The sequence below is a fragment of the Oncorhynchus clarkii genome, chromosome 2 (genome assembly GCF_045791955.1).
Source record: "Oncorhynchus clarkii lewisi isolate Uvic-CL-2024 chromosome 2, UVic_Ocla_1.0, whole genome shotgun sequence".
Classification (NCBI taxonomy): domain Eukaryota; kingdom Metazoa; phylum Chordata; class Actinopteri; order Salmoniformes; family Salmonidae; genus Oncorhynchus; species Oncorhynchus clarkii.
This window is the reverse complement of record NC_092148.1, coordinates 1,496,305-1,522,863: the sequence shown is the minus strand read 5'-3', so window position 1 is coordinate 1,522,863 and position 26,559 is coordinate 1,496,305. Positions and strand designations below refer to the sequence as shown.

General features: G+C 50.7%; 1 protein-coding gene across 1 annotated transcript in view; it reads right to left on the bottom strand.

Moving 5' to 3' along the window:
* The window catches only part of LOC139418921 (threonylcarbamoyladenosine tRNA methylthiotransferase-like), a 404,223-nt gene extending 377,878 nt beyond the window's left edge, over positions 1-26,345 (bottom strand). Inside the window, exons 1-3 of the mRNA XM_071168710.1 lie at positions 26,234-26,345; positions 25,357-25,523; positions 24,464-24,576 (exon numbers count right to left, since the gene is read on the bottom strand). Coding sequence (XP_071024811.1) covers positions 24,464-24,576; positions 25,357-25,514 — 271 coding nt within the window. The 5' untranslated portion in view covers positions 25,515-25,523; positions 26,234-26,345. The remainder of the gene's footprint in view (positions 1-24,463; positions 24,577-25,356; positions 25,524-26,233) is intronic.
* Positions 26,346-26,559: the final 214 nt, after the last annotated feature.

The window sequence follows — 26,559 nt, the reverse complement described above, 5'->3', positions numbered from 1 at the left end:
TGGTTTGTGTCTCTGGATGAGAGCGTCTGCTAAATGACTAACACGGAAATGTAATAACACATCTGAGCTAATTATTCCCCGTTTTTCACTGAACACCAAAAAGGTCGGTGCCCTTCTCCTTCGCTTCCAGTCGGCTCTATATGCTTCATCAAACAGGATAATATGGCGGATGCCAAATTACCTGTCTGAGATCTTCAAATCGACTTTAAAAAAATCATTGGTATTTATCAGAGCAGTCCCAGATGAAAAGGGGGAATAGGCTCGTGTGGAGCAGTCCCTGATGAAAAGGGGAATAGGATCGTGTGGAGCAGTCCCTGATGAAAAGGGGAATAGGAGCAGTCCCTGATGAAAAGGGGGAATAGGAGCAGTCCCTGATGAAAGGGGGAATAGGCTCCTGTGGTATTTATCAGAGCAGTCCCTGATGAAAGGGGGAATAGGAGCAGTCCCTGATGAAAAGGGGAATAGGAGCAGTCCCTGATGAAAAGGGGGAATAGGAGCAGTCCCTGATGAAAAGGGGGAATAGGAGCAGTCCCTGATGAAAAGGGGAATAGGCTCGTGTGGTATTTATCAGAGCAGTCCCTGATGAAAAGGGGGAATAGGCTCGTGTGGAGCAGTCCCTGATGAAAAGGGGAATAGGATCGTGTGGAGCAGTCCCTGATGAAAAGGGGGAATAGGCTCGTGTGGTATTTATCAGAGCAGTCCCTGATGAAAAGGGGGAATAGGAGCAGTCCCTGATGAAAAGGGGGAATAGGAGCAGTCCCTGATGAAAAGGGGGAATAGGAGCAGTCCCTGATGAAAAGGGGGAATAGGAGCAGTCCCTGATGAAAAGGGGGAATAGGAGCAGTCCCTGGTGAAAAGGGGGAATAGGCTCGTGTGGAGCAGTCCCTGATGAAAAGGGGGAATAGGTTTGTGTGTGTGTTACTATCCTTGTGGATTTACGGTACCCACAGGGATAGTAAACACACAAAAACAAGAAAGATGATCCCTCATGGGGACATTTCCCCACGAGGACAAAAGGGCTATTGTAAAGCTTTGGGGTTCGGTTTAGGGTCAGGAGTTATAGAAAATAGGAATTTGAATGGGAAAACATTTTAGGTCCCCCCAAGGATAGTAAAAACGTGTGTGTGTGTGTGTGTGTGTAGGCAGTATTAATCTATTAATCTTAACGAGTACTATACTCTCAGGTCAACATCTTCACCCACTCATTAAAACATGGATAAGTAAATAAACTACTCAAAGTCTTTTAGAAGAAACAAAATCTTATCTGGATAGGAGCAGAGAGAGAGGAAGAGGGAGAGGGAGAGGAAGAGGGAGAGGAAGAGGAAGAGGAAGAGGGAGAGGGAGAGGGAGAGGGAGAGGGAGAGCGAGAGGGAGAGGGAGAGGGAGAGGGAGAGGGAGAGGGAGAGGGAGAGGGAGAGGGAGAGGGAGAGGGAGAGGGAGAGGGAGAGGGAGAGGGAGAGGGAGAGGAAGAGGAAGAGGAAGAGGAAGAGGGAGAGGGAGAGGGAGAGGGAGAGGAAGAGGGAGAGGGAGAGGGAGAGGGAGAGGGAGAGGGAGAGGGAGAGGGAGAGGGAGAGGGAGAGGGAGAGAGAGAGCCTTGAAAAGTAATTTTCCAATCTGGTCTCTCGTTCTCAGTTGCCCTTCCAAAACAAGTCCATTACCGTTGTCATTCTCCCCGCCCATTGACAACGGCCTCGTCTCGTCCACAGCTTTGTAATTACCGTCTCTCCTTTGTGCCACCAGAGTAAAACACTTTATTTTCTCTTTTCATTCACATTGAAGAACGATAAATAATAACTATACCCTTTCCTCTCAAGGCCGCCTGCTGTTGTGGAGTCCTGACAGCCCAGCGTGCATCCAAAATGGCACCATTTCCATTTTAGGGGCTCTGGGTCACCGTAATGCACAATAACAAGGAATACTATTCGTTGGCTGCACATTTAAAAATCACAATATTGTTTTGAAACATTAGTTTCAGGACTGATGCCTCTACTGAGCATTTTACTCAATGAATTGTCAAAAAATCGGCGCTGATGATGATGATTTCATCATAAATCCATTAACAGTGGCTTCGGAAATACAAAAATCACATTTCTAAAAGTAGGCACATACACTGCATGGTCAAAAGTTTGTGGTCTGGGGCTGTTTTTCATGGTTCAGGCTCGGGCCACTTAGTTCCAGCGAAGGGACATCTTAACGCTACAGCATACCATGACATTCTAGATGATTCCGTGCTTCTAAACTTTGTGGCAAGAGTTTGGGGAAGGGCCTTTCCTGTTTCGTATACAAACCCTAACCCCTTTACCTCTACTCAGCATCTTCATGTGTCATCACCGTGGAATTAAATTATCCTCATGGTGTCATTCGATCCCACAACTCTCGAGGAGATCTCAAACGCTACTTGTTGGTCTGTCTGATGTTGTGGTCTACCCAGGAGTCAACTTCAGAGTATAACATGTCAGACACGCCGAGGTGTGACCGTGGAGCTGGAGGAGAGCGAGAGAGACGGAGCTCAAATTCAACGTGTCCCTCATATCATACATCAGCTGAGGTAATACCTAATACCAGGAGGGGTCGCTTGGCTGGTTCAATCCCATCTCCTATCCAATCCAATCCCCCCCTACAACCACACTACCAGGAAATAAATTAAATCTTGGCGACCCGTGGCTCAGCACAGCCCACGCCAGAGCTCCGGGATTATTAGGGGGAGGTCGAAGGTGACCGTGTCTGGCAGCTACACACACACACACACACACACACACACACACACACAGAAACTTTATAAATGGCCCCGGGCCCCGACGCCGTAACTACATGGTCCTGATAGTAACCAGTGACCGGATTCAACACACACACAAACACAGAGATACAGACATGACAAACACACACACACACACACACACAGAAACTTTATAAATGGTCCCGGGCCCCGGAGCCGTAACTGCCTGGTCCTGATAGTAACCAGTGACCGGATTCAACACACACACACAAACACAGAGATACAGACATGACAAACACACACACACACACACACACACACAGAAACTTTATAAATGGCCCCGGGCCCCGTAGCCGTAACTGCCTGGTCCTGATAGTAACCAGTGACCGGATTCAACACACACACACACAAACACAGAGATACAGACACACACACACAGAGATACAGACATGACACCCACACACACACAGAGATACAGACACACAGAGATACAGACATGACACCCACACACACACACACACAGAGATACAGACATGACACCCACACACACACACAGAGATACAGACATGACAAACACACACCCACACAGAGATACAGACATGACAAACACACACAGAGATACAGATATGACAAACACACACAGAGATACAGACACACACACACACAGAGATACAGACATGACACCCACACACACACAGAGATACAGACATGACAAACACACACAGAGATACAGACACACACAGAGATACAGACACACACACACACAGAGATACAGACATGACAAACACACAAAACACACACAGAGATACAAACATGACAAACACACACGACACACACATGAAAGCAGGCACACAGTACACAGTACACTACAGTACCTATAGAAAGTCTTCAACCCCTTGAACTTCAGCCACATTGTGTTGCATTACAAAGTGGGAATTAAAATGTATAACATTTTTGGTCATTGATCAACACAAAATACTCCAGAATGTCAATGTGAAAACAACGTGGTTTTCTTTTTTTACTAAATAGATTAGTTTTTAAATCTATATCTAGTTGCATCAGTGTTCACCCTCTTTGTTTAGTCAAGGCCACATTTTTTCAGAAGACAGATTGGTTTTAACCGTCCTCCCGAGTGGTGCCGTGGTCTGGGTTTCCGTGGTCTGAAATTCTGGGTTCGAGTCCAGGCTCTGTTGCAGCCGGCCGCAACCGGGAGACCCATGGGGTGGCTCAGAATTGGCCCAGCGTCGGCCGGGTTTGGGGAGGGTTCGGCCCAGCGTCTTCCGGGTTTAGGGGAGGGTTCGGCCCAGCGTCGTCCGGGTTTGGGGAGGGTTCGGCCCAGCGTCGTCCGGGTTTGGGGGGGGGTTCGGCCCAGCGTCGTCCGGGTTTGGGGGGGGGTTCGGCCCAGCGTCGTCCGGGTTTGGGGGGGGTTCGGCCCAGCGTCGTCCGGGTTTGGGGGGGGGTTCGGCCCAGCGTCGTCCGGGTTTGGGGGGGGGTTCGGCCCAGCGTCGTCCGGGTTTGGGGGGGGTTCGGCCCAGCGTCGTCCGGGTTTGGGGGGGGTTCGGCCCAGCGTCGTTTGGGGAGGGTTCGGCCCAGCGTCGTTTGGGGAGGGGTCGGCCCAGCGTCGTTTGGGGAGGGTTCGGCCCAGCGTCGTTTGGGGAGGGTTCGGCCCAGCGTCGTTTGGGGAGGGTTCGGCCCAGCGTCGTTTGGGGAGGGTTCGGCCCAGCGTCGTTTGGGGAGGGTTCGGCCCAGCGTCGTTTGGGGAGGGTTCGGCCCAGCGTCGTTTGGGGAGGGTTCGGCCCAGCGTCGTTTGGGGAGGGTTCGGCCCAGCGTCGTTTGGGGAGGGTTCGGCCCAGCGTCGTTTGGGGAGGGTTCGGCCCAGCGTCGTTTGGGGAGGGTTCGGCCCAGCGTCGTTTGGGGAGGGTTCGGCCCAGCGTCGCCCGGGTTTGGGGGGGGGGGGGGGGTCGGCCCAGCATCGGCCTGGTTTGGGGAGGGATCGGCCCAGCGTCGGCCGGGTTTGGGGAGGGTTCAGGCCAGCGTCGGCCGGGTTTGGGGAGGGATCGGCCCAGCGTCGGCCGGGTTTGGGGGGGGGGGGGGGGGGGGTCGGCCCAGAATCGGCCGGGTTTGGGGAGGGATCGGCCCAGCATCGGCCGGGTTTGGGGAGGGATCGGCCCAGCGTCGCCCGGGTTTGGGGAGGGTTCGGCCGGCAGGGATGTACTTGACCCATCGCACACTAGCGACTCCTGTGGCGGGTCGGGCGCAGTGCACGCTGACATGGTCACCAGGTGTATGGTGTTTCCTCCGACACATTGGTGCTTCTGGGTTAAGTGGGCGTTGTGTCAAGAAGCAGTGCGGCTTGGTTGGGTCATGTTTCAGAGGACACATGGCTCTCCTCCTTCGTCTCACCTGAGTCCGTACGGGAGCTGCAGCTATGAGACAAGACTGTAACTACCAATTGTATACAACAAAATTGGAGAGAAAAAAAGTCTTAACCAATCACATTACAGTATAGGGCCATAATAGGGGCTGAGAAACCTACAGCCCAGTCCTTTACAGACCCACCTTCAGCCCAGTCCTTTACAGAGACACCTTCAGCCCAGTCCTTTAGAGACACCTCTAGCCCAGTCCTTTACAGAGACACCCTTAGCCCAGTCCTTTACAGAGACACCTCTAGCCCAGTCCTTTACAGAGACACCTCTAGCCCAGTCCTTTAGAGACACCTCTAGCCCAGTCCTTTACAGAGACACCTCTAGCCCAGTCCTTTACAGAGACACCTTCAGCCCAGTCCTTTACAGAGACACCTCTAGCCCAGTCCTTTACAGAGACACCTCTAGCCCAGTCCTTTACAGAGACACCTCTAGCCCAGTCCTTTACAGACATACCTTCAGCTCAGTCCTTTACAGACACACCTCCAGCCCAGTCCTTTACAGAGACACCTTCAGCCCAGTCCTTTACAGAGACACCTTCAGCCCAGTCCTTTACAGAGACACCTTCAGCCCAGTCCTTTACAGAGACACCTCTAGCCCAGTCCTTTACAGAGACACCTCTAGCCCAGTTCTTTACAGAGACACCTCTAGCCCAGTCCTTTACAGACACACCTTCAGCCCAGTCCTTTACAGACACACCTTCAGCCCAGTCCTTTACAGAGACACCTCTAGCCCAGTCCTTTACAGAGACACCTCTAGCCCAGTTCTTTACAGAGACACCTTCAGCCCAGTCCTTTACAGAGAACCCTTCAGCCCAGTCCTTTACAGAGACACCTCTAGCCCAGTCCTTTACAGAGACACTGTCAGCCCAGTCCTTTACAGAGAACCCTTCAGCCCAGTCCTTTACAGAGACACCTTCAGCCCAGTCCTTTACAGAGAACCCTTCAGCCCAGTCCTTTACAGAGACACCTCTAGCCCAGTCCTTTACAGAGACACTGTCAGCCCAGTCCTTTACAGAGACACCTCTAGCCCAGTCCTTTACAGAGACACTGTCAGCCCAGTTCTTTACAGAGACACCTTCAGCCCAGTCCTTTACAGAGAACCCTTCAGCCCAGTCCTTTACAGAGACACCTCTAGCCCAGTCCTTTACAGAGACACTGTCAGCCCAGTCCTTTACAGAGACACCTTCAGCCCAGTCCTTTACAGAGACAATGTCAGCCCAGTCCTTTACAGAGAACCCTTCAGCCCAGTCCTTTACAGAGACACCTTCAGCCCAGTCCTTTACAGAGACACCTTCAGCCCAGTCCTTTAGAGAAACCTTCAGCCCAGTCCTTTACAGAGAAACCTTCAGCCCAGTCCTTTACAGAGAAACCTTCAGCCCAGTCCTTTACAGAGAACCCTTCAGCCCAGTCCTTTACAGAGACACCTTCAGCCCAGTTCTTTACAGACACCTTCAGCCCAGTCCTTTACAGAGACACCTTCAGCCCAGTCATTTACAGAGAAACCTTCAGCCCAGTCCTTTACAGAGAAACTTTCAGCCCAGTCCTTTAAAGAGAAACCTTCAGCGCAGTCCTTTACAGAGACACCTTCAGCCCAGTCCTTTACAGAGAAACCTCTAGCCCAGTCCTTTACAGAGAAACCTCTAGCCCAGTCCTTTACAGAGACACCTTCAGCCCAGTCCTTTACAGAGACACCTTCAGCCCAGTCCTTTACAGAGACACCTTCAGCCCAGTCCTTTACAGAGACACCTTCAGCCCAGTTCTTCACAGAGACACCTTCAGCCCAGTTCTTCACAGAGACACCTCTAGCCCAGTCCTTTACAGAGACACCTTCAGCCCAGTCCTTTACAGAGACACCTTCAGCCCAGTTCTTTACAGAGACAGCTCTATCTCCTCCAGTCAGGAAAATGATCCTTCGTTACATTGCTACATTCTCCTGTCCAGGCCAGTAAACACTACCAGCAGAATGAGAAGGAGGAGAATGGGGGCATTCAAGTGCAACGTACATAACACTCCACAGGCAGCCTTGCTACCTACCAGAGGTCAACACTGTGGAGAAAGTCACGTTTACTCTGGAGGGAGAGGAGATGGGAGGGGGAGATGGGAGATGGGAGGGGGGGAGAGGAGATGAGATGGGAGGAGGAGAGGAGATGAGATGGGAGGAGGAGAGGAGATGAGATGGGAGGAGGAGAGGAGAGGAGATGAGATGGGAGGGAGGGGGAGAGGAGATGAGATGGGAGGGAGGGGGAGAGGAGATGGGAGGGGGGGAGAGGAGATGGGAGGGAGGGGAGAGGAGATGGGAGGGAGGGGGAGAGGAGATGGGAGGGAGGGGGAGAGGAGATGGGAGGGAGGGGGAGAGGAGATGGGAGGGAGGGGGAGAGGAGATGGGAGGGAGGGGGAGAGGAGATGGGAGGGAGGGGGAGAGGAGATGGGAGGGAGGGGGAGAGGAGATGGGAGGAGGAGAGGAGATGGGAGGAGGAGAGGAGATGGGAGGAGGAGAGGAGATGGGAGGAGGAGAGGAGATGGGAGGGGGAGAGGAGATGGGAGGGGGAGAGGAGATGGGGGGAGGGGGAGAGGAGATGGGAGGAGGAGAGGAGATGGGAGGGGGAGAGGAGATGGGGGGGAGGGGGAGAGGAGATGGGGGGGAGAGGAGATGGGGGGGAGAGGAGATGGGGGGGAGAGGAGATGGGGGGGAGAGGAGATGGGGGGGAGGGGAGATGGGGGGGGGAGATGGGGGGGAGAGGAGATGGGGGGGAGAGGAGATGGGGGGAGAGGAGATGGGGGGGAGAGGAGATGGGGGGGAGATGGAGAGGAGATAAGAGACAAGATGAGAGCGGGAGACAACAGGAGAAGGCCCTTCACTAGGAGGTCCTGATGAGCAGCCATTCCATTACGGGTCTAACTACATTTACAACTTAATAGCAGGTTGACAGAGACAACGCAGGTAGCCACTCTGCTGGGTGCTGGATGGCATACCAAATTACACCCTATATAAGTACACTACTTTTAACCAGGGAACATAGGGTTCAAGTCAAAAGAAGTGCACCATGTAGGGAATAGGGTTTCATTTGGGACGCCCTCCTGGTCTGGGGAGGAACGTAGGGTCAAGGAGACCAGACCACCCAGGGAAAGAAGCAGGAATCCAGACAGCAGAGCACACAGAGGAGCCAGGGTCAACGAGCTGCTCATCAAACATGGACTCCCACAGAGAGGATAGAGACAGACAGAGGTGAAGATCACCATTTTCAGATAAGTTTACTTTGTCGGGTGACTGAGGAGCCTCGAGTCGGACACGGTCTAAGTAACAGCTGCGGTGCAGAATACCAAGTACATGCAGCGGTCACATGACCAGTCAATTCAGAGGAAAGAGATGGTGGTGAAAGGTGGATATCTGGCCTGACCCACCAATCAACTCCTCCTCAGTTCACCTCCCTCAAGGCAGGAAACTGAGGATTTATTAAATGGCTCCTTTCTCTTCACGGCATGGCAGACAGACAGGCCTCCAGACAGACAGACAGGCCTCCAGGCAGGCAGACAGACAGACAGGCCTCCAGGCAGCTAGCTGTATCGCAGACCGACAGAGGCAGCTAGCTGTATCGCAGACCGACAGAGGCAGCTAGCTGTATCGCAGACCGACAGAGGCAGCTAGCTGTATCGCAGACCGACAGAGGCAGCTAGCTGTATCGCAGACCGACAGAGGCAGCTAGCTGTATCGCAGACAGACAGGAGCATACAGCACCACAGGCTTGGTCTGGTCTGGAGGCAGATGCTGGTGTAGAATACAGTGTAGGGGAGGACAGGTCACTAGACGGGTAGCTAGAAAAGAGGGAAACAGACAGGACAGTGGAGCACTGTGCCATGCTGCAACCAACCACAACATGTACGCTGTGAACAGGTGTCTCTCTGTCTAATCCAGACTGCAGTTTAAAACCTATTCCGCATCTCATTATAGGAGACCGGAATCCTGGGATCAGGGGACTGTTGGAGGGAATGTAGCGTTCCCAGATTCCTACCTGGGAATTCTGAATCTGTGAGCCTCTGTGGGTCACTGATACTTCCTGTGCTATGGGCCCCTAATACTTCCTGTGCTGAGAGCCCCTAATACTTCCTGTGCTGTGGGTCCCTAATACTTCCTGTGCTGTGGGCCCCTAATACTTCCTGTGCTGTGGGCCCCTAATACTTCCTGTGCTGAGAGCCCCTAATACTTCCTGTGCTGTGGGCCCCTAATACTTCCTGTGCTGAGAGCCCCTAATACTTCCTGTGCTGAGAGCCCCTAATACTTCCTGTGCTGAGAGCCCCTAATACTTCCTGTGCTGTGGGTCCCTAATACTTCCTGTGCCGTGGGTCCCTAATACTTCCTGTGCCGTGGGCCCCTAATACTTCCTGTGCCGTGGGCCCCTAATACTTCCTGTGCCGTGGGCCCCTAATACTTCCTGTGCCGTGGGCCCCTAATACTTCCTGTGCCGTGGGCCCCTAATACTTCCTGTGCCGTGGGCCCCTAATACTTCCTGTGCCGTGGGCCCCTAATACTTCCTGTGCCGTGGGCCCCTAATACTTCCTGTGCCGTGGGCCCCCAATACTTCCTGTGCCGTGGGCCCCCAATACTTCCTGTGCCGTGGGCCCCTAATACTTCCTGTGCCGTGGGCCCCTAATACTTCCTGTGCCGTGGGTCCCTAATACTTCCTGTGCCGTGGGTCCCTAATACTTCCTGTGCCGTGGGTCCCTAATACTTCCTGTGCTGTGGGCCCCTAATACTTCCTGTGCTGTGGGCCCCTAATACTTCCTGTGCTGTGGGCCCCTAATACTTCCTGTGCTGTGGGCCTCTTTGCTCTTTTCTGGTGTAAAGATCTGGGTTGGGTATAAGTTTGTGCCTAGAGAAAAGGGATTGTGTTCAGTCTGGGATACAGGGCTGGGGTTCAACAGGGCTGAGCTGGGCTGGGCTGAGCTGGGCTGAGCTGGGCTGAGCTAGGCAAATCCAGGCCACAGCTGTGCGGCTCGCCCTCTCCAACCCGGTCTAATGGCTCTCTCTCTGTGTTCCAACATCTGCTTCATCATTTCACCCCACACACACACACACAAAATGCATTCGATGTAGCATTCATGACCAGAGTAAGTTTTACGGCTGTCGTTAAACAGAGTCTTTCATGTTGTCCGAGGGCAACCTGTGGGGAGGCCGTGATTTGTAACCGTAACGACCGACAGAGGCTTTAACTGAACCTACCCAGCAGGACCGAGTGGCTGGCTGAGAGCGCGTGGCTGAACAGAGGAATACGGTGGTATGGTCTGTAGCAGCACACTGCTCTGTGTTTCATTAAACCAAAACCATTTAACCCTTTGTCTGTTATCTGCTTTTTAAACACTCTCCAGCTCTCATATTACATGGTAGGTTTAAAACACTCTCCAGCTCTCATATTACATGGTAGGTTTAAAACACTCTCCAGCTCTCATATTACATGGTAGGTTTAAAACACTCCAGCTCTCATATTACATGGTAGGTTTAAAACACTCCAGCTCTCATATTACATGGTAGGTTTAAAACACTCCAGCTCTCATATTACATGGTAGGTTAAAAAACAGAAGGGCTGTGGGAGGGGCCACAGCTCTGCAGGTTGTGTGTAGTAGAGAAGGGCTGTGGGAGGGGCCACAGCTCTGCAGGTTGTGTGTAGTACAGAAGGGCTGTGGGAGGAGCCACAGCTCCACAGGTTGTGTGTAGTAGAGAAGGGCTGTGGGAGGGGCCACAGCTCCACAGGTTGTGTGTAGTAGAGAAGGGCTGTGGGAGGGGCCACAGCTCCACAGGTTGTGTGTAGTAGAGAAGGGCTGTGGGAGGGGCCACAGCTCCACAGGTTGTGTGTAGTAGAGAAGGGCTGTGGGAGGGGCTACAGCTCTGCAGGTTGTGTGTTGTACAGAAGGGCTGTGGGAGGAGCCACAGCTCTGCAGGTTGTGTGTAGTACAGAAGGGCTGTGGGAGGAGCCACAGCTCCACAGGTTGTGTGTAGTAGAGAAGGGCTGTGGGAGGGGCCACAGCTCTACAGGTTGTGTGTGGGAGGGGCCACAGCTCTGCAGGTTGTGTGTTGTACAGTAGGGCTGGTGGGAGGGGCCACAGCTCTGCAGGTTGTGTGTGGGAGGGGCCACAGCTCTGCAGGTTGTGTGTGGGAGGGGCCACAGCTCTGCAGGTTGTGTGTGGGAGGGTCCACAGCTCTGCAGGTTGTGTGTGGGAGGGGCCACAGCTCTGCAGGTTGTGTGTGGGAGGGGCCACAGCTCTGCAGGTTGTGTGTGGGAGGGGCCACAGCTCTGCAGGTTGTGTGTGGGAGGGGCCACAGCTCTGCAGGTTGTGTGTAGTACAGAAGGGCACAACATAACAACCCATTTTGAAACATAAAAAACAACAAAAATGAGCCTTTCGTATTAAAAAAGGAAGGTTGAGGATGTAGTACTTCCTGTTTCTGGTGGCGATAGTAAACATGCCCTGGTCCATACAGACAGGGTCCTCCTCCGTCCTGCCCGTCAGAGAAAACGCTCAGCGGTTAGCGCAACGGCGCCAGAAAAGGCAGGACCATTTCATTTCAGCAGCCACTTAGTTCTGGCTCGGGCATCTCTCCATCTCCTCTCTCACCATCTCCTCTCTCACCATCTCCTCTCACCCTGCAGCTCCTCTCACCCTCTCCTCCGCTCGTTCCCTCCATCTCCTCTCCTCCGCTCGTTCCCTCCATCTCCTCTCCCCACCACTCGTTCCCTCCATCTCCTCTCCCCACCACTCGTTCCCTCCATCTCCTCTGCTCGTTCCCTCCATCTCCTCTGCTCGTTCCCTCCATCTCCTCTGCTCGTTCCCTCCATCTCTGAATCTCCGCCCTCCTGAACAGTGTAAAAAACGACTCCGTCCAGACAGAGTAAGGCTGGAGGATACTGTGATGTCCACACCAACTAACAGTATGGTTATACCAGGAGCTGTGGCACAAGACGGAGCGTAGCGTAGTGTGTGTGGAGTTAGACAGACACGTCGGTGGCCGTACACTGCACACACACAGCATACTCTGCTGTACCCAGCACCACTAGGAGACTGAGACGGATTCCTATTGGCTGTTGGAGACACGGCGCGTAATGTTGCGTAGCCCCGCCTTTCAGCCACTCACAACGCATCCCTAAAGCCTCTGTTTTATGAATGAGCGTGAGAATGGATCCTACACACACACACACACACACTAAAATACTATCCGCTCATAATACACACCCTGCTCACTCAAACTGCCTATTGGAATAAGTAATTTAAATGGGGAACTCAGTATCGTCTCAGTCAAATGTCTCACACCTATCAAGATGCTGGGCAGCGTGACATGGAAATAGACCAACGCAAAACTAAACTCTAATCTATTCCCACTCCAACTGTATTCATGTGAATCATCATCATAATAATCTGGTTTAATTCAGAACGACAGTTGGGTTTATTAAGATTTAAAAATGACAGTTGGGTTTATTAAGATTTAAAAATGACAGTTGGGTTTATTAAGATTTTAAAATGCAACAGTCTGTTTACCAACAGCTCTAGACTGAGATTCACAACACAGGTTGTTTTTTTTAAAACACACACATCCTTAAAACTACTGTGGACCAGCACACATTTAACTGTTAATGCTTTACTGGGAAGCCCTGTGTAAATGCACTACTTCTGACCAGGGCCCATAGGGCTTTACCCATATGCCTCTGGTCTAAAGAAGTGCACTAACTAGGGAATAGGGTGCTGTTTGGGATGCCGCCGTAGTCTAACCAGTATGTAAATCATATCTGCTTTGTGTGCGAGTCGTTACATTGAGAGAGAGAGAGAGAGAGAGAGAGAGAGAGAGAGAGAGAGAGAGAGAGAACGCCACGAGAGTAAAGCCCAGTCTCTTTCTATGAAGTCCGTCCTGCCTGGCTGGCAGAGAGCTGTAGGAGACAGGCTCAGTCTGTATCTATACTGGGTAAACAGTGCCCTCTATGGGTAGGAGCCCACCGAGTGGGTCTCTAATGTCGTCCTGGTTAAGGACTAGTCCCACATCAGTGGCAAGCTTCTCTGTTCCTGGTTAAGGACTGGTCCCACATTAGTGGCAAGCTTCTCTGTTCCTGGTTAAGGACTGGTCCCACATTAGTGGCAAGCTTCTCTGTTCCTGGTTAAGGACTGGTCCCACATCAGTGGCAAGCTTCTCTGTTCCTGGTTAAGGACTGGTCCCACATCAGTGGCAAGCTTCTCTGTTCCTGGTTAAGGACTGGTCCCACATCAGTGGCAAGCTTCTCTGTTCCTGGTTAAGGACTAGTCCTACATCAGTGGCAAGCTTCTCTGTTCCTGGTTAAGGACTAGTCCTACATCAGTGGCAAGCTTCTCTGTTCCTGGTTAAGGACTAGTCCTACATCAGTGGCAAGCTTCTCTGTTCCTGGTTAAGACACAGTACAAAGCAAGACTGACAGCTTTAGAACCTTGAATCGTTATGATGGTTCAACGGGAGTGAATCGTTATGATGGTTCAACGGGAGTGAATCGTTATGATGGTTCAACGGGAGTGAATCGTTATGATGGTTCAACGGGAGTGAATCGTTATGATGGTTCAACGGGAGTGAATCGTTATGATGGTTCAACGGGAGTGAATCGTTATGATGGTTCAACGGGAGTGAATCGTTATGATGGTTCAACGGGAGTGAATCGTTATGATGGTTCAACGGGAGTGAATCGTTATGATGGTTCAACGGGAGTGAATCGTTATGATGGTTCAACGGGAGTGAATCGTTATGATGGTTCAACCGGAGTGAATCGTTATGATGGTTCAACCGGAGTGAATCGTTATGATGGTTCAACGGGAGTGAATCGTTATGATGGTTCAACGGGAGTGAATCGTTATGATGGTTCAACGGGAGTGAATCGTTATGATGGTTCAACGGGAGTGAATCGTTATGATGGTTCAACCGGAGTGAATCATTATGATGGTTCAACCGGACTGAATCATTATGATGGTTCAACGGGAGTGATGGTTCAACGGGAGTGAATCATTATGCATGTTTAATAGGAGTGAATCATTATGAATCTTTAATAGGAGTGAATCATTATGCATGTTTAATAGGAGTGAATCATTATGAATCTTTAATAGGAGTGACTCATTATGAATCTTTAATAGGAGTGAATCATTATGAATCTTTAATAGGAGTGAATCATTATGCATGTTTAATAGGAGTGAATCATTATGCATGTTTAATAGGAGTGAATCATTATGCATGTTTAATAGGAGTGAATCATTATGCATGTTTAAATAGGAGTGAATCATTATGCATGTTTAAATAGGAGTGAATCATTATGAATCTTTAATAGGAGTGAATCATTATGCATGTTTAAATAGGAGTGAATCATTATGGATCTTTAATAGGAGTGAATCATTATGCATGTTTAAATAGGAGTGAATCATTATGAATCTTTAATAGGAGTGAATCATTATGAATCTTTAATAGGAGTGAATCTTTAATAGTGCATGCTGCTCACTTGTCGATACTGACAAAAGTGACTCGCTGTTTAACAAATGTTTTCACAAATCAAGTCTGACATCATGCTATCTGGGAGAGGAGGAAAATGTTGACCTGCTTGTGGTGCTGTGGAGATGCCAGAGGGAACAATGGTGTCTCTTTACAGTGGGGCAACACTGCCCTCTGGTGGTGGACAGGGGAACTGTGCTTCACCATTTCAATATTGGGTCTTGGGAGGACAAACACACTTAAAACCCAAATTAGCTTTTTGCTGCTTTAATTGTAGATTCTACAGTTACTGTTTTTTTTAAAACAGCAGAGATAATTGTCTGTCTTTACTTTCCAGAGTCATTAAAAAGCATTAATTATTTGTTGCTGTAAAAAAAAAAAACGAACAATTCAGCCACATCAGACAACACCCCCAGGTGCAGCTCTCCATACAGACAGTGGTGTGAGTCCCAAATGAAACACTATTCCCTAAGTAGTGCACTACTTTTGACCAGAACACCATGGGGAAGTAGGGTGGCATTTTGGAGACCCAGTCTGAACAGAACAGCCATTAAGCCTTAAGCCTGAAGCTCAGAACGGCCTGTCCAGCAAAGCCTTGTGATGAGAGCCAGCCGGGAGGCCAGCGTGGGCCCAACACACACAGAGCTGACGCCACCAAAACCATTACAGGACGTTCCCAGTTTCATCTCCACCGATTTGGCCGTGACAGTCTCACCTTTCCCAATCCCCACTGTCCGTCAGGAAGACGGGCAAACGGCCTCGGACTGGACCCCCCCAGTGCCTGTCCATCACTCTGGGCCTAAATAAGGACCTAACACCACCTGCCATCCCCCCCCCCCCCCCCCCCATCTCTGAGCTGATGAAGTCAGGGGGGGGGGGGGGGAGGAGGGTGGAAGTAGAGATGGCACGAGAGGGATTGAGGGAGGGAGGGAGATTGAGGGGTAAGAGAAAGAGAGGAGGAGAGAGGGGTGGATGGATGGAGGGAGGGAGGGGTAAGAGAAAGAGGGGAGGAGGAGAGAGGGGTGGATGGAGGGAGGGAGGGAGGGGTAAGAGAAAGAGGGGAGGAGGAGAGAGGGGTGGATGGAGGGAGAAATGGAAGGGGGGGTGAGAAAGTGGCAATGTCACACCCTGTTACCTGCCATTGGTCAGAGTGACAACACGGTCACACAACCGGCCTTCAACCAAGCCCCCAGGATAGTGTGTGTGTGTGTGTGTAAGGGGTCACAGCCTACAGAGAAACAGAGAAACCATCTAAAGCACTTTGTGTAAAACCACCTCCACTTCACACATCAAATTTCACAGAGCTTTGGTATCACTTTATTATTATTATTGTTGTGTCTGTACCCCAGACCCAGCCCGGAGAACAGGACCCCAGACCCAGCCCGGAGAACAGGACCCCAGACCCAGCCCGGAGAACAGGACCCCAGACCCAGCCCGGAGAACAGGAACCCAGCCCGGAGAACCGGACCCCAGCCCAGAGAACCGGACCCCAGCCCGGAGAACCGGACCCCAGACCCAGCCCGGAGAACCGGACCCCAGACCCAGCCCGGAGAACCGGACCCCAGAGAACCGGACCCCAGAGAACCGGACCCCAGCCCAGAGAACCGGACCCCAGCCCAGAGAACCGGACCCCAGAGAACCGGACCCCAGCCCAGAGAACCGGACCAGACACAGAGCCAGTCAATACCATACATTTTTAATGTAACCTTTATTTAACTAGGCGAGTCAGTTAGAACAGATTCTTATTTACTATGACGGACTACTCCGGCCAAACCCGGACGACGCTGGGCCAACTGAGCGCCACCCTATGGGACTCCCGATCACGGCCGGTTGTGATACAGCCTGGAATCGAACCAGGGTGTCTGTAGTGACGCCTCAGGGACATTAGCCATGACTAACATCACTATACGTTGCCTTACAAATGGTCTCTCCAGTCCGTATGTAGTGCACTACTGTTGACCTATGACCTCACAGACATTATCATGTTTCATACAGCACTACTGTTGACCTATTATCATGTTTCATACAGCACAGCACTGCTGTTGACCTACGACCTACTGATCTCAGACGGTCACCTCACAGTCATTATCATGTTTCATACAGCACTAGAACTCTGATACAACTTACCTGTCTGTCTCTGTCTCTGTCTGACAGATCCCTCCAATGAGTAATGCAGGCTGCTGAGTAACTATTATGTCCATGCCTCTGGCAGAAAGCATCTCTTCTCAGTCTAATAGTCTCATTAAACTATGCATAACCACACGTCTGTGTCCCAAAAGCCACCCTGTTCCCTATGTAGTGCCCACAGTGCCCTGGTGAAATGCACTACGCTGTAACAAAAGGGGCCATTCTGTTGTAACGGAATTACGCAGAGAGTCAGATTTGTTACGTTAAAAATGGTACACATTTAAGTCCTTTAACAGGTGCTCTTATAAAAAATAAATTACATTTAAAAAGTGATTTACAAGAGCAATTAGGTTGAAGTGCCTTGCTCAAGGGCACAGAGATTTCTTTTCAACTCGTCGACTCTAGGATTCGAACCAGCCACCTTTCAGGTTACTGGCTCAGCGCATACCGCAAAAAAACCTGCTGATTACAACGTTTAACTAAACCATACAACTATACACACAAGAGCTACAGAACTTTCAGATTTTACCAAAAAAAACACATTTTACAGGAAGAACTGTTGAGATAAATGTCGTTAACTGCACAGTTTTCCATTATTTTACTGTGTAAATTGTGCAAAGTCGTCATTGTGCTTAGAGTTCTACGGTTGACGAAACCATCGGGTTTTGGTTGGCCAACAATTTAACGTTTCTATTTTACTAAAATCGGCGTCTCCACTTAATCCCGTCAGCGTGGAAACGCCCTATGTGGAATAGGGGCGCCATTTGGGACACACCCCCTTATTTGAGATGCATTTCAGGAGGACGTATCAGGAATAATTAGCCCACATGTACAAATATATATTAAAATACACAGCACAGTGTCAGGACACCATATGCCCACGACGATCTGCTAAAGATCTACTAAACAACTCAGACTATTAAGGAATGGAACAAACTAGAGGAGGAGATAAACACTCTCTAGTCACACTGTCTGGGCCACAAGAGAGAGGAGATAAACACTCTCTAGTCACACTGTCTGGGCCACAAGAGGGAGGAGATAAACACTATCTGGGCCACAAGAGGGAGGAGATAAACACTCTCTAGTCACACTGTCTGGGCCACAAGAGGGAGGGAGATAAACACTATCTGGGCCACAAGAGGGAGGGAGATAAGCACTCTAGTCACACTGTCTGGGCCACAAGAGGGAGGAGATAAACACTCTCTAGTCACACTGTCTGGGCCACAAGAGGGAGGAGATAAACACTCTCTAGTCACACTGTCTGGGCCACAAGAGGGAGGAGATAAACACTCTCTAGTCACACTGTCTGGGCCACAAGAGGGAGGAGATAAACCCTCTCTAGTCACACTGTCTGGGCCACAAGAGGGAGGAGATAAACACTGTCTAGTCACACTGTCTGGGCCACAAGAGAGAGGAGATAAACACTCTCTAGTCACACTGTCTGGGCCACAAGAGGGAGGGAGATAAACACTATCTGGGCCACAAGAGGGAGGGAGATAAGCACTCTCTAGTCACACTGTCTGGGCCACAAGAGGGAGGAGATAAACACTCTCTAGTCACACTGTCTGGGCCACAAGAGGGAGGAGATAAACACTCTCTAGTCACACTGTCTGGGCTACAAGAGGGAGGAGTTAAACACTCTAGTCACACTGTCTGGGCCACAAGAGGGAGGAGATAAACACTCTCTAGTCACACTGTCTGGGCCACAAGAGGGAGGAGATAAACACTCTAGTCACACTGTCTGGGCCACAAGAGAGAGGAGATAAACACTCTCTAGTCACACTGTCTGGGCCACAATAGGGAGGAGATAAACACTGTCTAGACACACTGTCTGGGCTACAAGAGGGAGGAGTTAAACACTGTCTGGGCCACAAGAGGGAGGAGATAAACACTGTCTGGGCCACAAGAGGGAGGAGATAAACACTCTCGTGACACTGTCTGGGCCACAAGAGGGAGGAGATAAACACTATCTAGTCACACTGTCTGGGCCACAAGAGGGAGGAGATAAACACTCTCTAGTCACACTGTCTGGGCCACAAGAGGGAGGAGATAAACACTATCTAGTCACACTGTCTGGGCCACAAGAGAGAGGAGATAAACACTCTCTAGTGACACTGTCTGGGCCACAAGAGGGAGGAGATAAACACTCTAGTGACACTGTCTGGGCCACAAGAGGGAGGAGTTAAACACTGTCTGGGCCACAAGAGAGAGGAGATAAACACTCTAGTGACACTGTCTGGGCCACAAGAGGGAGGAGATAAACACTCTAGTGACACTGTCTGGGCCACAAGAGGGAGGAGTTAAACACTGTCTGGGCCACAAGAGAGAGGAGATAAACACTCTCTAGTGACACTGTCTGGGCCACAAGAGGGAGGAGATAAACACTGTCTAGTCACACTGTCTGGGCCACAAGAGGGAGGAGATAAACACTGTCTAGTCACACTGTCTGGGCCACAAGAGGGAGGAGATAAACACTGTCTAGACACACTGTCTGGGCCACAAGAGGGAGGAGATAAACATAGTCTAATCACACTGTCTGGGCCACAAGAGGGAGGAGATAAACACTGTCTAGTCACACTGTCTGGGCCACAAGAGGGAGGAGATAAACACTCTAGTCACACTGTCTGGGCCACAAGAGGGAGGAGATAAACACTCTCTAGTGACACTGTCTGGGCCACAAGAGGGAGGAGATAAACACTCTCTAGTCACACTGTCTGGGCTACAAGAGGGAGGAGATAAACACTATCTGGGCCACAAGAGGGAGGAGATAAACACTATCTGGGCCACAAGAGGGAGGAGATAAACGTATAGACCAGACATAGAGAGAAAGGAAAGCGTCCTGCCGTCCTTCCCATTTGGCCGCCCGCCTGTCTGCCTGACTTCCTGTTTGCCTTCCTGAGCTCCTAATGGAACAGACCAGATCACCAGGACAATTAGAACACATTTCACAGGCTCTGCATGCAGGGAGCAGGAGCAGGAGGGAATTTGCATGTTTGAAGCATGTGATTAATGTCCCTCTGCAGCTGTGGTAGAACACACTGTATCCCAAATGGCATCCTTAGTCCCCATGGGACCTGGTCTTAAAGTAGTGCACTGCGTAGGGGAATAGGGAGCCATTTGGGACACAGGTGAAGTAGAACGGTCTCCCCCCCCTCTCTGCTCCCTGATGAGGGACGCCCAGAGGGCTACTATTCACAGCCCAGAAAACAGGCTGCACCCCCCCCCCCCCCTCCACTGGCTCTATCTCCACAGACAGACAGATACACACATAAAAGATTCAGATGACACACAAAGGTAGAGACGTACAGGCCACACACACACAAAGGTAGAGACATACAGGCCACACACACACACACAAAGGTAGAGACGTACAGGCCACACACACACAAAGGTAGAGACGTACAGGCCACACACACACACAAAGGTAGAGACATACAGGCCACACACACACAAAGGTAGAGACGTACAGGCCACACACACACAAAGGTAGAGACGTACAGGCCACACACACACAAAGGTAGAGACGTACAGGCCACACACACACACAAAGGTAGAGACATACAGGCCACACACACACAAAGGTAGAGACGTACAGGCCACACACACACAAAGGTAGAGACGTACAGGCCACACACACACAAAGGTAGAGACGTACAGGCCACACACACACAAAGGTAGAGACGTACAGGCCACACACACACAAAGGTAGAGACGTACAGGCCACACACACACAAAGGTAGAGACGTACAGGCCACACACACACAAAGGTAGAGACGTACAGGCCACACACACACAAAGGTAGAGACGTACAGGCCACACACACACAAAGGTAGAGACGTACAGGCCACACACACACAAAGGTAGAGACGTACAGGCCACACACACACAAAGGTAGAGACGTACAGGCCACACACACACAAAGGTAGAGACGTACAGGCCACACACACACAAAGGTAGAGACGTACAGGCCACACACACACAAAGGTAGAGACGTACAGGCCACACACACACAAAGGTAGAGACGTACAGGCCACACACACACAAAGGTAGAGACGTACAGGCCACACACACACACAAAGGTAGAGACGTACAGGCCACACACACACAAAGGTAGAGACGTACAAGGCCACACACACAGACTATATTTTGTGCACAGACAACACACCCACCCACTCTTCCCTTACCTATGAAGAGAGCCTCCTAGTTAACCCGGTGTGGGCCGTCATTGTAAATAACAACTTGTTCTCTAAAAACCGATTTAAATAAATAAACTGGCTCGTCATCTCTGATGTCTGGATAACATGCAAATCACATGCAAAACCACACCCAGACAGCCAACGTTCCCAGGCAGAGAGAGAGTAGCGGAGGACTAGGGGGAGAGAGAGGGGGGGGGGGGGGGGCAGAGAGGGAGAGAGTAGCGGAGGACTAGGGGGAGAGAGAGAGAGGGGGGCAGAGAGAGAGTAGCGGAGGACTAGGGGGAGAGAGAGAGGGAGGCAGGGAGGGAGAGAGAGGGGGGCAGAGAGAGAGTAGCGGAGGACTAGGGGGAGAGAGAGAGTAGCGGAGGACTAGGGGGAGAGAGAGAGGGGGGCAGGGGGAGAGAGAGAGAGGGGGGCAGGGGGAGAGAGAGAGAGGGGGGCAGGGGGAGAGAGAGAGAGGGGGGCAGAGAGAGAGTAGCGGAGGACTAGGGGCAGAGAGAGAGGGAGGCAGGGAGGGAGAGGGGGGCAGAGAGAGAGTAGCGGAGGACTAGGGGGAGAGAGAGAGGGGGGGAGAGAGAGAGGGGGGAGAGAGAGAGAGGGAGGCAGAGAGAGAGGGAGGCAGAGAGAGAGGGAGGCAGAGAGAGAGGGAGGCAGAGAGAGAGGGGGGCAGAGAGAGAGGGGGGCAGAGAGAGAGGGGGGCAGAGAGGCAGAGAGAGAGGGGGGCAGGGAGGCAGAGAGAGAGGGGGGCAGAGAGAGAGTAGCGGAGGACTCTGTTCAGAGTCAGTCAGGGATTTAGGAGGAAAACAAACCAGCTTTAGTTAAAGTGCTAGAAGATAGATAGACTGGTATTTACATTTCAGATGTCTGGGCCTTTTGCTACAGTATCACTCCACTACCGCGCCATTTAAATAATAACCAGCACAAACAACAGACATTTCAAAAAGATAACAAGGCTGTGGAAACTATTTACAAATAAAAAAGGTATTTAGCACATTTCCACTTGATGTTACATTAAAAAGGATTGACAACATCAGAGAGAAATAAACAGGAGTGTATTCATCAGGGAAACAAGACCCTTTACAATGCAGAAAATATAGAAAACAATAGAAACACGTATTAGAAACATCATGAGGAACCATAACTTGGCGGCTTCAGTCTACGGCGTCACCACAGACCCTGGTTCGATTCTAGGCTGTATCACAACCGACCGTGATCAGGAGTCCCATAGGGCGTAGCACAACTGGCCCAGCGTTGTCCGGGTTTGGCCGGGGTAGGATGTCATTGTAAATAAGAATTTGTTCTTAACTGACTTGCTTAGTTAAAAAAATGTTTAAAAAAATGTTTAATGACAACTATGAACATGCTGCTCCACAGACCCCCCCACAACCCCTAGCTGATCCACAGACCCCCTAGGCTGTATCACAACCGACCGTGATCAGGAGTCCCATAGGGCGTAGCACAACTGGCCCAGCGTTGTCCGGGTTTGGCCGGGGTAGGATGTCATTGTAAATAAGAATTTGTTCTTACTGACTTGCTTAGTTAAAAAAATGTTTAAAAAAATGTTTAATGACAACTATGAACATGCTGCTCCACAGACCCCCCCACAACCCCTAGCTGCTGCTCCACAGACCCCCCCCCACAACACCTAGCTGCTCCACCCCCCCCCCACAACAGACCCCCCCCCCACAACACCTAGCTGCTCCACAGACGCCCCCCCACAACACCTAGCTGCTCCACAGACCCCCCCCACCCCACACACAACACCTAGCTGCTCCACAGACCCCCCCCCCCACACACAACACCTAGCTGCTCCACAGACCCCCCCCCCACACAACACCTAGCTGCTCCACAGACCCCCCCCCCCCCCCCCACACACACACAACAACTAGCTGCTCCACAGACCCCCCCCCCCACCTAACAACAACTAGCTGCTCCACAGACCCCCCCCCCCAACAACAACTAGCTGCTCCACAGACCCCCCCCCCCACAACACCTAGCTGCTCCACAGACCCCCCCCCCCCCCACAACACCTAGCTGCTCCACAGACCCCCCCCCCCCCACCACCCCAGTGTCTAGCTGCTCCACAGACCCCCCCCCCCCCCCCCCCCACAGACCCCCCCCCACAACATCTAGCTGCTCCACAGACCCCCCCCACCACCCCAGTGTCTAGCTGCTCCACACAGACCCCCCCCCCCCCCCTCCCTAGCTGCTCCACCACACAGCCTGTTTAAGTGCTTTTCAGCTACAAACGCACTCCAGCCACACAGCCTGTCTTCATTATGTGCTTTTCCATACCCTTCAGAGACTAAAGCAAACAGCACAGCTAAGTATTGAACTGCAGCCTACTATCAACCAGACTAAAGTCAAACAGCCAATCAGCTCTTCATTATGTCTGCAGTAACATGTTCCATACCCTTCAGAACACAACCAGACTAAAGTCAAACAGCCAATCAGCTCTTCATTATGTCTGCAGTAACATGTTCCATACCCTTCAGAACACAACCAGACTAAAGCCAAACAGCCAATCAGCTCTTCATTATGTCTGCAGTAACATGTTCCATACCCTTCAGAACACAACCAGACTAAAGCCAAACAGCCAATCAGCTCTTCATTATGTCTGCAGTAACATGTTCCATACCCTTCAGAACACAGAGCAAATGGTTATGGACTTTATCATGGAGCCAGACTGCCACCTTGTGGTTAGTTGTGTAGACCTTGGTCCATTTGAGACAAACCGAAGCAGACTCCTTCAGCACAAAACCCCAAACCCATTTAGGGCAGTAGGGACAAATATGGGTACACCGTGAGGCCAACAGACAGTAAGGACCAAGATGGAGGATGTAGGACAAAGAGGGATACACCGTGAGGCCAACAGACAGTAAGGACCAAGATGGAGGATGTAGGACAAAGAGGGATACACCGTGAGGCCAACAGACAGTAAGGACCAAGATGGAGGATGTAGGACAAAGAGGGATACACCGTGAGGCCAACAGACAGTAAGGACCAAGATGGAGGATGTAGGACAAAGAGGGATACACCGTGAGGCCAACAGACAGTAAGGACCAAGATGGAGGATGTAGGACAAAGAGGGATACACCGTGAGGCCAACAGACAGTAAGGCCCAAGATGGAGGATGTGTAGTTCACAGTAGACAGCGCTACCACAAGACCACCAGACACATTCACACCAATTTCACAGCTTGCCATTGACCTGTTGACCTACCTGTCATCAACAACACCCAACCACCCCATGACCCCCATCCCTTAACCCTTCTACCCCGTGACCCCATCCCCTAACCCTTCCACCCCGTGACCCCATCCCCTAACCCTTCCACCCCCCATCAACCCTAACCCTACCACCCCAACACCTAACCCTACCCCCACAACACCTAACCCTACCTGCCCATAACCCCTGCTCCCCATCACCTCGTAACCAAGGCAACCATCACACCGGCCACATTATACTTGTTGTTGTTGTTTTCGAGGCCAACTATTTGAACAGCACACACTGGTTCCTACCTGTCATCTTGTATCCGCTCGCTGCCAGCTGTCCAGCCATGTATTCTCCGTCTGAGTTGTTGTGGGAGCAGCCCCACGTCCTCATCCAGATCTTCTGCATGCCCGGGATCACGCTACAGAGAAGAGGATGTATCAACTACAACTACATACAATCAATGCTGGGCCCCGTTTATACTATGGGAAGGGACTCAGACGCTACAGAGAAGAGGATGTATCAACTACAAACAATGAATGCTGGGCCCCGTTTATACTATGGGGACTGTTGGCTTTTAGTACTCTGTTTAAATGTGTTGCTATATTTCACAAGAATATGTAGATAAGCAAGAAACAATGGAAGGGGAGAGGAAGAGTCGTAGCCTTCGAAGCTGATAATGAAATTAAGTAATTGGGGGTCGATGAAGCTCGACAGCTTGCATTCTATAATGAACCCTAAGTGGCAGTGTTACTCTACAGTTAAATTGAAGTGGCCGAGAAGTACTGATTTGGTCCCTGGCTAGTGGCAGCAGTAGAGCCATCTTCAATACGGCATGGTCATTTGTTTCTTTAGGTCCTCTGTTCACACCTCCTCCTGATTGGAGGTGGTTAGAGGGGAGGAAAGTGTTGAGGAGGACAGAGGTTGTGAGGAATGGAGGGAAAGACTATTGAGAAAGAGACATAAAAATAGAGATAAGGTAGTAGCAGCACAGAGGTGTGAAGGAGCCATCCTCTCAAGTTCGTCTAAGCATGCTTTAAAATGACTGGGACTGAACCCCGGGTTTCTTGCACGTCACAATACTGAGATACCCCCCTGAACTAAAGCCCCTAGACATTAGCTCAGGAAGACAACTCAAGTCTTCAGCTCTCAGGCAAGGTTCCCTCTTTAATCAAACAAGTGTGCATTGATTTAACCACACCTGTCTGCTTGCAGCACCTCTGTCGTCTGCTGGGTGTTTCTCTTCCTGGCTCTGGGGACGATGCTCTTCCTGGCATACTGCCTCTCCTGTGGAGTCGGGTCGTCAGCTGACACCATGTCCTCAATGTCATCGATCGGGGAGTCACAAGCAGAAGGCATAATGACGATCTGGTAGAAAAACACACACACACACACACACACACACACACACACACACACACATAAGAGTTAGACAAAATGTATTTACAAATGTGTCAGTCCACAATGATACATTAACTTGACCATACAAAATACAGAGGAGTTAAAAGCCACATTGTGGACCTCTCAGAGTAGTGTAGTCAATGATAATACAGTATGTCTCATAGCTAGATATGTCCCGTGTCGATCCACAGATGAACTAGCAACACGCTGTTCTTTGGCGCGAACGACCCCCTCCTCGGCCCGCCTGAGTCCAGCTAACTTCCATTAGAAAACTAGCTAGGCTACTTACCCAAGATCAGTCTCAGCAGGGACATGTATAGTTATATCTTTACTGGCTGTTTGACAACTTTAATATTGTTCGGATAATATATAGTATGATTTACAAAAGGTGGTGTCAAAATAGTCAAATTACTGCGACAGAAGCCTGGTCTAGCTAACAGTTAGCCACTGTTAGCTTTTATTTTCAATAACTGATCCATAACTGGGCTATGTAGCTACATTTATGCATAACAATAACACAATTTATACGGCACAGAGCCCGTTTTATACCTATATTGTCTCTTTAAAACGTGGCCTTTCTGCCAGCTAACATTTGCGAACAGTAACACAGTAAAACGACCCACGTGTTTCTGTTTTGGAATGGCACGTGCGTTCAACTTCGTATTACACTTCCTCACCTGTGTTTATGTCCGGTTATTACTTCAGTCGTTAACACGGCACTAATAAATGTTCACTCTTAAGTGGAAGACAAACTCAAAGCTGCTAGCTGGAAGGTTGTTATGATCAGCTCTGACACAAAGATTGTCTATTATATTGACAAGAGAGTCGATTCGCCGCTCTAACAATGGAAATACATGTCCGTAAAGATGGAAGGCAGGCAGGAAGAGACCTAGATCAGGTGGGACCATTCTAGCCAATCAGGGGGCAGATACCCGTATTAGCAGGCCACAGAGACAGATAGAGAACTCACTCACTAAGTCACTTTATATATGATCTACCTCAC